This window comes from Hippichthys cyanospilos, chromosome 3 (assembly GCF_059441005.1).
Source record: "Hippichthys cyanospilos isolate Australia breed blue-spotted pipefish chromosome 3, RoL_Hcya_1.0, whole genome shotgun sequence".
NCBI lineage: Eukaryota > Metazoa > Chordata > Actinopteri > Syngnathiformes > Syngnathidae > Hippichthys > Hippichthys cyanospilos.
The window spans coordinates 5,427,976-5,441,075 of record NC_142371.1 but is presented as its reverse complement, the minus strand read 5'-3'; the positions used below and the strand labels follow the sequence as shown (position 1 = coordinate 5,441,075).

The 13,100-nt window shown below is 38.7% G+C and overlaps 1 protein-coding gene across 3 annotated transcripts in view; it reads left to right on the top strand.

Moving 5' to 3' along the window:
* Positions 1-12,183, top strand: part of LOC148425592 (F-actin-uncapping protein LRRC16A-like) — a 52,070-nt gene extending 39,887 nt beyond the window's left edge. The window contains exons 23-39 of one of the 3 annotated variants that reach the window (XM_088410773.1): positions 675-768; positions 955-1,053; positions 2,354-2,482; positions 2,672-2,803; positions 3,447-3,622; positions 3,709-3,796; positions 3,908-4,048; positions 4,359-4,376; positions 5,386-5,452; positions 5,726-5,952; positions 6,028-6,137; positions 6,209-6,457; positions 6,700-6,910; positions 7,727-7,763; positions 8,604-8,798; positions 8,888-9,034; positions 10,044-12,183. In XM_088410773.1, the coding sequence (XP_088266899.1) occupies positions 675-768; positions 955-1,053; positions 2,354-2,482; positions 2,672-2,803; positions 3,447-3,622; positions 3,709-3,796; positions 3,908-4,048; positions 4,359-4,376; positions 5,386-5,452; positions 5,726-5,952; positions 6,028-6,137; positions 6,209-6,457; positions 6,700-6,910; positions 7,727-7,763; positions 8,604-8,798; positions 8,888-9,034; positions 10,044-10,219 (2,296 nt within the window). In that variant the 3' untranslated portion in view covers positions 10,220-12,183. Of the gene's footprint in view, positions 1-674; positions 769-954; positions 1,054-2,353; positions 2,483-2,671; positions 2,804-3,446; positions 3,623-3,708; positions 3,797-3,907; positions 4,049-4,358; positions 4,377-5,385; positions 5,453-5,725; positions 6,138-6,208; positions 6,458-6,699; positions 6,911-7,726; positions 7,764-8,603; positions 8,799-8,887; positions 9,035-10,043 lie in introns of all 3 variants that reach the window. The other 2 variants (XM_088410774.1, XM_088410772.1) reach the window with 2 other exon arrangements.
* The last annotated feature ends 917 nt before the right edge of the window (positions 12,184-13,100 follow it).

Below are 13,100 nucleotides of genomic sequence, written 5' to 3'. Positions count from 1 at the left end.
ATAAACAATTCCTTATATGGTATTATTTTGAAACTTGTAACCGCCTTCTTTGTAATCTTTGTAATAAAACGAGCAGGAGAGCCCCAGAACACTGGAAGACCCTGGTGCTCTCTCCCTCTTTTGCAAAAGATCGTGTTTGACTTTTCTCCAGTCTCTCATTATTGATAACTCTGACATACTTTTTTATTTAACTTTTTTTTAAAGATGGATGGACTATACCAGGGACTCCTTATAATAGATATAATAAAAATATAATATTACTATATTATGTTTCATAGCACTACAGTACACTAAATTACAGTACTATAGTGAAGAAATCCGGTTTTTGTTGTCACTTTTATTTTGAGGATTTGAAAAAACAACAACAAAAGAAACGCCGTCTTCGGACTTGAGCAACAAAATGGCTTTCCAAACATATCCCGACATTACTCATTTAATGTGACTTGTTTTCTGACGTCACTGGACCGTTTCTCAGTATTGGACATGGCAGATGTTTTTGTTGTTTGACACGTGATTACAAAGCAACCATGCAGGAAATCCTTTTGCATTTGCAATGGAAGCAAATTATTTGATCCGAGAACTGTCGAATCTTGAATTTGAAAGCTACTGCATGTCCAATTTCCCCACTTTGCTTGTGTCTTTTCAATTTTCTCTTTTGGCTGTGTGTCCAATAGGAACTTCACTATTCGTTTCATGCCTATCCCTATCATTGATGCCTCTCAGGCTCTGAAGGCTAGTCCAGAGAAGACAGAGGATGCCTTGCTCAAGGTATTGTAACAAGCTTCATTAGTTCCATCAGTCACATTCTGTTTCGTGTGTGTTTCTATGTGAGTCAACTTGAAAACAAGAAGCAGTGTAGACGTACAGAGACTGCACTGACAAATATTGTTAAATACTGTATCACTCACATTACATGCATCGCGTTTGATTTCCTGTGCCCCCCCCCTCCCCCAGATTGAAAACTATCTCTACAGAAACCATGAAACCAGGAAATATCAACAAGAGCAGGCCTATCGTCTGCAACAGGGCATCGTTACTACGACGACGCAGCAGGTTTGTAGACAGAGATCATTTTCATCTAATTGTAAGTGATATAAATATAACAGCAGGGCTATGTACTATCTTTTGGATTGGCCGCACCGGTGAAATAGCACCACTATAATGGAAGATGTAAGTGTAGTTTCCAGCTGATTTTGAAATGTCTGACTGCATTCGAATTAGGGCTGCACAATTAATTGAATATTAATCGGGATTATGATATTAGCTGCCATGATTAATTAAGCCGATCCTTGGTGATATTAACATTGAAAAAGCTGGCTACACTACATGTCAAATCAAACACTTTGTCATTCTCCCACCTGTTTTCATGACAAAAGCTTCTGCATTTCTCACCGCAATATATTATTTACCAGTGTGAAATGGCATTGAGTTTCTCATCTGATTCCTAATATATAAAGTGTTAGTTGTCAATTCAGACTCATTTTGAAAAATGTGATTGGCAAAAAGTTTTAAAAATTCAGTTTGAAATGACCAAAAATGACATTTTGACTGTTAATTGATTAAAATTTGCTTAAAAGTAAAAAATGTGCCTCGTTCAATAGGCTTCCTTTTTTTCATTGGTTTGCACTTATCAAGTATGTTACCTGTGTTACCCTGTGTACCGTCTGTTTTAATTATTATTTACTTGAACTATTTATTATTATTATTCGTAAGTATCAAGCCTTGAAGCCTTTTTTGTATACTGCTTGTTAAAAAAAGGCCAATAAATAGACATGTTTGGCTAAACATGATGAATTAATGATGATTTCAATATTGACCAAAATAATTGTGAATATTATTTTGGACTTAATTGTGCAGCCCTTTTGCACCATGCACCATACACACCACATACATAGTTAGTGTCTAGCACTAGTGGTGGAGACTTGCCCATATCATATACTCACAGCGTTGTTGAGCAGTATCATAGTTTCCATCTGCATTTTTTTAATGGTGGTTTGTCAATGCTGGTCGCGTGATGTAATGGCAATAAAACAAAGTCATAAAAACGATCAAGGTAGCTGCTCCACCACCACTAGAGCTGCGAAGGCCAACTTCAAAGTAAAAGCCTCCAATGGCTGTTCCATTGTCGTCCACATATTTTGAAGTTGGCCATCACAGCACACCATTGGCATCTGACATGATGTTGTTGCTTCTTCTTGTGTAAGTCCTTGTAAGTATTCATGCCAGGTGACTTGGCTAAATTTTTCACCAGCGCAGACTGTAAAATTGGTCGCAGTGTCTCATTTTTGTTGTCATTTTACAGCTAAATTGCACCCATCGTTGATCTTTAAGGTGCTGACTTCTCTTTATCTAGATGATGGACCGGATTTGTGTGAAGGTGCAGGACCACCTGAACTCTCTGAGAAACTCTGAGACTGACGCCATCCTTGAAGATGTCAGGTCTGCTGAAAGCCTCATCAAAGATGCAAGGAACTCTAAAACAGTGAGGAACAAGACATGTTTGATGTTTGATTGCACAGTGTATGAAGTGATGTTTCCAATGCATTCCCAAGCCCATCTGTGAGGCATTTCAAATATATATATATATTTTTTAATAGAAATAACCAAAGAAAGGTATTGTTACAGTTCTGGTTTAATGTATAATTGTTTCTTACTTGGCGTTTCTTCACAGCTCCTCCCTAACCTCTACCACCTGGGCTCTGCCTCGAGAGAGGAAGTGCACAATGCTTCAGTAGGCCCCATTCAGGAGAAATTGGAGTCTATGGCTGGCGAGGTGACTTCAGTCATGGATTGTCAGTTGCAGGTATATATCATGACTTATTAACTTCATATTTTGCCCTGGCAACATATACATTTAAAAATCATTTGGCGATTTAAAGTCTCACTGCTGTTGAAGGGGCTGTTTTGTATATTTCAGAAGAAAATCAATGGTACTGACATAACATAAGATACAGTTTCTATATGAAAAAGAATGCCCATTAAAAGGTAAATTATCAATTTTGCGGATCATGTACTGTAACATACTGCTAGATGTGTATGCATATTTTGACCCCCATTTTGAGTTTGACAGAAAAAAAATACAGCAATTTTTGATAGCACTTGCCCTCGTTTAGAGCATGGCAGTGTACAACCTGGAATGGTCGCCAGCCAATCGCTGAGCGAATACTGTGTAGACAAACAGCCATTCATGTTGTCCCAAAGGACCATTTAGAGTCTTCGCCTAACATTACATGCATACTTTTGAAATGTAATACGGAAGAAAACCCACACTAGTATAGGGCAAACTTGCTTAAGTCCCCATGGACAAATTTGACCCCTAAGCAGCAGAAGTATGGGGCAGACATACGAACCACTAGGTCACTGTGGGATAAAATACTGTATTAGAAACATATTGTGTACTTAGAAAAAAATATATATATGTATTGTTTTCAATTCAATCTTTCCAGAGCCTGTTGGAATCTATGATGGACACAGCTGAGTCTCTGTGTCCTCATGTGATGAAAATGAGTCATCTGCGCTCAGACCTGGTTAAGGCCAGCTCAGCCAAAATGGTCATCCCCAAGAGTTTTGTCACCAGGACGCTTTTGGATCAGTCTGGTGTTGACATCATTAATAAGATCAGGCGAGTGTCTTTACTAAGTGAGTAATGTCATGTTGACATACAAGAAGAGATCAGACCTTGAACCCTTTGTTGTTTTTGTCTGTCAGTGAGGTGAAACTGAGTCTTGCTTCCTTTCTGTCTGATCGCATCGTTGATGAGATCTTAGAGGCTCTTTCAACTTCACAGCACATTTTGGTGCGTAAATCAATCACTTTTGTGATTACTTGTAACTTAACAAAAGATCACCACCGATTCCGCTATTGTTTTCCAACTCATGCTTGAACTTTTCTCCATGCCCTCTCTCAGGCAGACCATCTAGTGCGGAGAGGGCGGCCTTTGGTGCGGCAAGAGTCTGTAGACATGGATGTTTCAGAGGAGAGAACTCCTAAAAGGGTTTCCACTGAGATCTTGGAGGGCGAGCGACTGGATGAACTGGAATCATGCATGGTAAGGGAATTGCTCAAGTCACTTGTATTTTGCGTGTGTAGCAGATACTCGTGTGATTGACAGGAGAATAAGAACTACAGCCATCATCCGGTGGCATTTACTTCTCATTGTTCTCTTTTTCCCTTCCTTCATATCTTGTCTTGGCTTCTTCTCCACTGTCATCTCTACTACCTTTCTTCTGTTTTAAAAGCATCTTCTTTAAGCTCATTGCAATCATTGCTATTGTCCTCAATTTGCTTTTTTAGGCTTTATTGTCTTTTTCTTCAATTTTCCTCTGTGCATCCTCTTCCTGCACCTTTGCTCCATGGAGATAATGTGCTGCACCAGTGTAAGTAATTGTGGATGGGCCTTGTCTACCCTCACTGAACCTGCCTGCTCATTGGTCACCTGTAACAAAGATCTGTAGTATCAAGAAATGTTTATGGTTGTTATGAACTTTCATCTACAGACGATTTATCTACATCTGAAACTGGATGTATTCCTTTGTGTACCACTCAAGCATTGTGTTGATCCATTAGTGTTTTAGGAGTGTATCCCTCTGCCACATAAAACATATCAGTTTGTATGTGAAGCTATGTAACTGTTTACTTTTGTGGTCCAGTTTCTGGGGAAATGATCTGCCTTTGACAGTACATCCGCATGAACGAAAACAATATGACTGTCAAATTGCTGTTAATTTTACGAAATTCTAATTACGTTAGTATTCATCACAATGAATACTTTTTTAAATTGCCATTTTCATTGAAAGGTGCATGTACAACTGGAATTTTTTTTCTGTGCAATGGGTATCAATAATGTGCAATGGGCATCCAGTGTAGGTGGGACACTTTAAGTGATAACAGCTAATGTGTGCATCACTATTTTATGCTGTGACGTTTTTATGCTATTAAATTACTACAACACATGCCCTACATGACAATAAATTCGATATTGGGTTGTCCATCAGATTTATTGATTAGCAAGTAATGTGTACCCTGCGTGCTGCCCAAAGACAGCTGGGATAGGCACCAGCAAGAAAATTGATTGATTGATGGGTGACCCAAGACTTTTGTTTTTTAAGTTTCCTGAAAAAAAAAAATTGGAATTGTTTTGTTTTGGGGAATGTTTGTTATAACATACTGATAGATGTATGGTATTGATGTATGTATCATATTGATATCTGTATAGAATATATCAGTAAAATGTTTGAATGACTTTTCTTTTCTAGTGCTTGATAGTCCTCCTTTCTATCTGTTTGATCTGTAATATTAAAAAAAAGGAATTCAGTCACATTTTACAAAAGTTTATAAACACGTTTTTTTTTTTTTAACAATTATGTGTATGTGCCTCTCTAATAGATGACTCCAAAGACCAAGAGGAAAAGCATCCATAGTCGAATGCTGAGACCTGTCTCTCGTGCCTTTGGTAAGATGCACACATTAGTGTGTTTAATTTCAACTCTGGCCATTTTTAGGAATGATAAATTGAATTATTAATCTGACATCGAATCAACAAAAAGAAAAGCAAAGTAGCTTTTCAACACACCACAAGTATCTAGTCTGTTGTATATTTTATATTTGTATGTTGCACATTGGCCTATACCTCTCTGACAGTTTAAACATTTTTGTCTTTGTGTCTATCAATGATGTTGCCAGTGTGTCTTCATTGCTAGTCCCCTTTCCCCAATCCTATGAATAGAAATGGAGTTTGACTTGGACAAGGCGCTGGAGGACATACCAGTGCATGTGGAGGACACGCCGCCGCAGTCACACACTCCTCCTGTTTCGTCTCAGCCCTTACCAAAAGTGGAGCAACGTCTGCCGGGAGGAATGTTGGAGCTTCCGTCCGAGGAAGAGAAGAAGCTGCAGCACTTCACGAAACTAAGGCCCCGCAGAAACAAGAAAATGCAATCCAGCAAAGTACCAGTGAGTGGAACTTGTTTACACACAGTTAATATGATTTTTGGGATGACAACGTTTTGTTTGCTTTTGCTTTCAAAGCAAATGAGCAGCGCTCCGCCTCAGGATGGGGAGCAAAATGGCCTCATGGGAAGGGTGGATGAGGGTGTGGATGAATTCTTCTCTAAAAAAGTCACCAAGATGGATTCAAAGTAAGACACACTGATATTCTACTCTGTCACATTTGGATTTCTGCTCAAATGTTGGACTGTTCTCTCTTCAGACGTTCCATGAAGAGCTCCGAATCTCACGATGGAGAGAAGAAGAAGAGCAAAGGAGGCTTCCTTAACCTGATCAAGCGCTCTACCAAATCAGATAAATCAGACAAGCAGGAAAAATTAGAGAAAAATCACGGTACCCCTTCATCCTCAGCTACATCTTCGAACTCTTTAGTGTCAGTTTCTAGCATTGCTGAGGAACCCTCCTCTCCGAAGTCGACAGTAAAGAGTCCAACGCCTGAGCCAAAATCCAGGTAACAATGAACTCATTGCATGTATACGTAGCACCTAGTAGGAAGTAGTCTTTAATTCCTTGTGAAATAGTGTCAGTTAAAAGTTAACACTTATATGATATTTAAGTTGACTATTATTTGGAAATGGCTAATTTGTGAGCAACTTATGATGCAATTGAGCAAACCCTAATATTATGATGCTTTCTGGTTATCTACAGCAATGGAGTTCACATTTTTCCACTTTTTCATGGTCACCCTTGCAGGGATTCGTCCACTCGTTCACAGCCTGCCGACTACAGCAGCGGCTCGGAGCGCTCCGAGGAGCTTAGGACGCCCGACTCCATCGACGAGCCGTGGGAGGGCTCGGATGGCCGAGGGAGTCCCCAAGGAGGCCGGCGGTACCCGGGCATGCAGATGATGGGTGGTGGGCTCTTGGCCGAAATGAAGGCCAAGCAGGAAAGGAGGGCGCATAAAGTAAGTTGGTGTCATATAAAGTGACAATATATAAGATTTAGACCGTTTTATTACAAATGAATAAATTAAGTTACCTGTATGATAAATTTCAAAAAATAATTTTGTTCTTCAAGACCAACAGTATGTTTTAAATCTAATTCTGAGTGTAGTTATCATTAAATGATATTACATAGGAGTGGCATTTCTCCGGAGGTCTGGTGTCTGTTATAGCTACTGACACCCGAAGGAGGGTGTGTTTTGCTGCATTTACCGTAAAGTCCATAAAGCCATGGGCCTATGCGAAAAATGACTCCCTTCAAACAAAAATACCAATAATATAGAAGTCTAGTTTTTTGTTGTTGATCTGCAGTTACAGATGGTCCACTGCATAACCATATCCACATCAAGCAATTGCAGTTTCTGGGATGTAACATGTCCCAACGAAAATGCTGTTGGAAATAGCTTTCTATGACCCGCTTGGCATGTAAATCTTTGCTGTTTTTGTGGGGAATTTGCGCCTTCTTGTGGAGTGACACATTAATGCATGCTAGGTGCATTAAGAAATGCACTCACTATGACGTTACTATTGGAAGTAAGACTATGGCATGTTCCAACTAAGTTGCAAATTTTTGCTGAGTTGCCATTATAGGAACTCCATTGTAAACACTAACTTTATTGCCATGAAGAAGTACTCTGCACCCGTTTCCTTTGGATACCTAATCTAATTTAACTTTTGGAGTTTTGCATTGCACGTGCTCTTCTATGACAGAATCAAGTATAAAGCAAAGACCAGCAATGTTCAAAAAATAAAATTGACTTTTTGTTGTTGTTTTCCAGTCCTCCAGCCCTGACAGACCTGAAAATAATGCCACAGGTGATTTAACATGCTTACTTCCTTTCTGTTACTATGTTGGCATACTCAGTTTTTATGAAAAACATGTTTTGTGTAGATTACATAAGTACCTCCTCTCTTGGTTTTCACTGTGCACTTATTATTAACACTTTTTCAATATGCAAACTCCAGTTCCAATAAGTGTGGACGTTGTTGCTAACATTTATTCAAATCAGAGTACAAATATTTATAAGAGATGAGATGTTTAATGTTTGATGTTAAAAAAAAAAATGAACGTTGGATTTGTTTGGGTTTTTTTTTCTCAAATATTTTTGAATTGAAAAAAATAGGTCTGCTGAGCCATAATTACTACAGAAATGTATGTACTGGTATAGGAGCAACTTATGCTGCCATAATAACTCAACTTTCAAAGCTTCAACAGTTTGTTTCCCCAATGCTTATTGAGTGTTGTTTAGAGTACGTGTTATATGACACAGCGGTAAACCACGTGGTACATTTTTGTGCTGTAAGACGTGTTCGTATCTATCCGGTGTTGCTTAATTGGTCAAAAATGACTTATTTACACTTGTTTATTAGACTATTCTAGCAGTGCACAGTATAATGGGAGGCAGAACAATGAAATGTTATTCATATGTCAGAGGTTACCTAATTTTTTAAACTTTTGTGTCATTTTTCTTTGCTTTTGTGCTGTGAATTATTTCTAATCTAAAATATGTTTCTTTGGTTTGATAGTCTATATACAGGCAGATTTCAACACATTGTGCAAAGGCTATACTTTGTGTAAAAAAAATGTGTGTTTAATAGCTAAGCTACATTGAGTTTTACATAATTTCGTCACTGTGACCATCATTCCTTTTACAGGTTCTCCAGAAAAGGGCTTACTTCGTGTTGAACCAAAACCTGAACCTGCTCCTCGTGCTCGGGCTCCGTCATCCTCGGGCTCTCCTGGAGGCCCGGTGAGTCCTAAACCGGCAATGCCCGGGGGAACAAAGCCCTCCTTATCCTCGCGGCCCTCCCTTCCTCAGAAGCCAAGGACGGCCAGCAATCGGAGCATAGGTACTTTCCAAGCTTCTTTGCCTGGTATCACCTGATAGAAGTACAGTATCCCCGTGTATTGCTTTCATCTTATCTTCTCCGTAAAATAGATGAGAGCTCAGACACCCCCAATGGCGGGGGGCTGTCTCCAAAAGTGACATCCCTCCCATCGCTGAAGAAGGTGTTACCGGAGAAAGACAAAGAGGGCCTCAGCACTCTCCAGCTGGGAGGTTCTGCTACTAAACCCACTCAGGAAGGTGAGTGGCATCCGTGTGTACCATCACTCACATGACCTTAGCATATGTCTGCCGTGTCTTCCCTAGTAATGAACATGTGTTTAAGCAAACTTATAACAGGAACATGATATACAGTAGGGCATTAATAACATCAGAGGAATGATAACAAAATAATAGTGATGCATGCCATCTTTTTTCCACTATTATCTTGATTTATCGCTCCCCTACCTTTGTTTTTTTTTTTTTTTTTTTTTTTTTTTTTTTTTTTTTTTGTGAGTTGAGGTGAAAGCTAAAGTGTAATGTACCAGCATTACTGAAAGCAGAGGTCCCCAACCGCTGGTCTGTGGATCAACTGGTACCGGGCCGCATGGTCCCACACCCGAAATAATGATGATTTAGAACTGATTTCGTTTATCCTTCAACAGTTCATTCATTTGTGCTTTGTCTGGCTCGATCTTTCTTTTTTGGGGCCGCTTCTGGCTGCTGTTGCTATTACATTTTGTATCGAGGAAGGGCGGTGTAGCTTCGTATATGAGCAGTCACTGTCATTACTAACGTAATCCATTACTTCAGGGTTAATAATGATCACTTCAGATTCTAAAGTACTATATGTAGTCATTTATTATTACCCATTCTTATTATAATAACAGCACCTGTTTAAAAAAAATATGTGTTCCCCATTATTGCAACCATGTTGAGGAGTCTGCCAGAGCATGTGATTTTTAAAATCATACGTACATGAATTACTTGTATTATAACTAACACTTTTACAGTTTTAAGTTTAATTTATTTAAATGCATTTCCTCCATCAAAACAAGCTTACATTAAATTTGAAAGTATATATTATATATTATTGAAATTATATATATATATATATATATATATATATATATACATATATATATATATATATATATATATATATGTCATCCTCCATGAAACAGAAAGTGGCCTAATTACCACTGATTTTCTCAATTTTAATTTACACTTCTGATTGCCTGCCTCATTATCCGTCTCTACCTTCTTTCAGGGAGAAAAACGTCCGTGTCCGAGCCCACTCAGCGCTCCTGCCATCAGCGCAGCAACTCTGATGACCAGGGCGCCTTCAAAAGCAGTAGGCCGTCTCCAAATCCAGACAAGGACAAAACAGGCAAAAAAGCTTCCAATCCTGAAGAGGAAGCCGACAAAGAAGTTATTTTAATATAACCCCGTTATATTGAACTCAAATATTAACCCATGATTTTCATTGGAAAATGGCTGAATGGGCAATATGAGGAATGATTTGCATTTATAAGATGCACACCATGACTACAAATGAAAATGTTTACAGCTAACAGTAACCTGCTAATGCATCACCACAAGATTTTTATACTCTTTCTGATGTCACCTACTTAACCAAACATTCACCAAGAGCTTCCTTCTTACAAAAATATGTTTTCATACAGTATCCATTCATTCAAAGTGTTGCTCGGTGTTCAGTCAATTAAGAGTGTGAACTAAGCAATTAAAACCAGAGAAGAAGTGGCATGACCTTCGGAACAGCAAGTGTGAGCCGAACACTGAGTAGATGCTTCGTAATCATTTATGATCATCTCTTTGCGCTATTTCTTGTAGTAGCTCGTCTCCCAGGGACCACACTTAATCATGACAACAATGACACTTATCGCCGTACTGTACCTGCAGTCTAATGTAGTCCTAGACCCAAAGTTAATTTCGTTAGTTGCTAAGATTTTTTTTCTAATTGCTTCAATCTGTTTGTGCTAACGTACTACTATTATGCAAGTATCTTTTTACAGGACAATACAGGTTTAAGCTGAGCATCTCAGCACACAGAAATCACACTAATGTAGCTTACCCGTACTGAACAATCCCCACTTCGCCTGGTGACTAAGCTTTTCGGATTGGGTGGCGCACTCTAGCTTTTAATCAGCAAAGGCTTCAGCACTGTTAGCAACAAGCGTTCACGTACTGTGAATGGAACAAATGATATTCCTGTTTCCCTTTAACTTGCTGGGAAGCTCTTGTCTTTTTGTGTATAGGATATGAAGTCATGTGATTTCGTTTCCTTGCGTTTCGAGCTTGAATACAAAGCTTTTGTGTTGCATGCCACTTTTTGTCCTGTTGTCCTTCTAACTCTTGAGTTCAAGGTGCATTGTGATGCCATTTGTTGGCACTCATCTGTATCCTTCAGAAAACGCTGTGTAGTCAGGGCTTTCAACCTTAATTGACTTGAATGCAAAGTGGAATGAAGTGGGAGTGTTTGTTTCTCTGTTTGTTTGTTTTTGGTGCTCTTGCGTTGCTTCTGGACGCTTACCTTGACAGCACAAAAACATCTTCAAGAGTGACAAATGTTGTTTTGTAAATAGCCTGACAACCGCTACTTTTCAATGCATGCGCTGCAAAAGGCGGAGGAAGGTAAACATAGGATCCGGTTGGGATCGCTCCAGCTTGAAGACTTCAGAGTAAGAATAAGCCGTCTGGCATCGAAGCACAAGTGTCACGTGACGGCCAATAGAACTGTTGCAGTCTTTTTTGTTTGTTTGTTTTGCGGAATGCCTTTTTAAGGCTAATCAAGCAAATAACGCAGTTCGTGTTGTAAATAATTTCACTGGCCTGATGGCAATTTAATTTATTTTTATTTCTTTTTTTGGCCAAAAAGATGTTTTGATCACAGGTGCACACGTTTGCTGCAGCTGGCTGTGACAGAGAAAATAACAGTGAACTCCTGAGTGAGTTGTGTGTTTGACTGCATGACGTGCACTATACTGTATATATTATATGTCCCTCGAAGCCTACAAGTGTGTGTGTAATACATACACAAAATATGGACACTGTGACATTTTCTTTTTTTTTTTTTGCACATGCAAACAGTTTGTTTCAGTACACTGCTTGAAACATTCGAAATAACGTCCACAAACCTGTCACGTGTACAATTTGTTTATAAAACGTACTGTCTTAATGTATGCGTTTGGTATGACATTAAATCTTTAACATTTCTGTAATGATAAAAAAGGAGTAGAAATGCAAATCTCACATAAATCCTTAAAGAGATATTTTGCACATCATACAGTTTGATTTAGTAGTTTTGGATCACTGTGTTGCTTTCTTACTGTCGTTGAGTTTGTTGCGTCCATGTGAATATTAACGTTGATTAAAATAATTTACAGGCTTTGGAATGTGTTGCTCTTATTTCCTCGCACTTCTGGGTAATTTAGAACCCTACAAAAAAATATGAAACACAATATAGTTCTTGGTTACGGGACTGAAATTTTGTGATTGTTGATACCAAGGCAACCTTCAGTAGTCCCTAGAATAACTTGAATTTGACAGTAAAATAACAAAAGTCTGAACGAAAACCAGATATTGTTTCATTGTGGTTCAACAAAGAAAATAATGCAAAAGACCTGCACAGATAAGGTAGTTTAGACCCATATATAATTTTATAAACATGCAAATTTTACTTTAGTGGCATATTTAACCACGGTGTGTACACTTAATTAGCGTCACAGGACACGCATGGAGTTTAGGGTCTTCCCGCTAAACAGCAGGCGTGTGCAATTGTGCACAACTTGCACCTAATCAGCGCACAAGAAAACATGCGCAAAACAATATTAAATATTTATTAGTCTTGTTAATGAATTAATTAGACAATATTTTTCTCTATCATTTTACTCAGAGTGACAAATCCTTATTTCAACACTAATAAGGATCAATACATTTACAAAAAGCACAATGGGCCAGCAGAGATCAAATGCACTAATGCATGCTGTCCATTGAAAATGACTTCAGTCATAGCTTATTGGACGTTGACAAATGGGTTTTTGACAAGTTTGCTAAGATGAAAGATCAACGTGCGTCCTTTCTATTAAAGAAATGAACAGCTCTGGTGAATGATACTTTCAGAAATCTTTTAAAGCTTTTATTAATAATTTATAAATAGATACAAAAGGATGGCGTTCTTGAGTTGAAATCAAATTTATAGTGTAGGTTTTGCTGCTTGTGCCCACTCCGGTGCCCCTTACAACTGTTCATGCCAGAGACGCCGCTGGTGACACTGGCGCATGGCCACAGCCTGCAGGCGGCATGT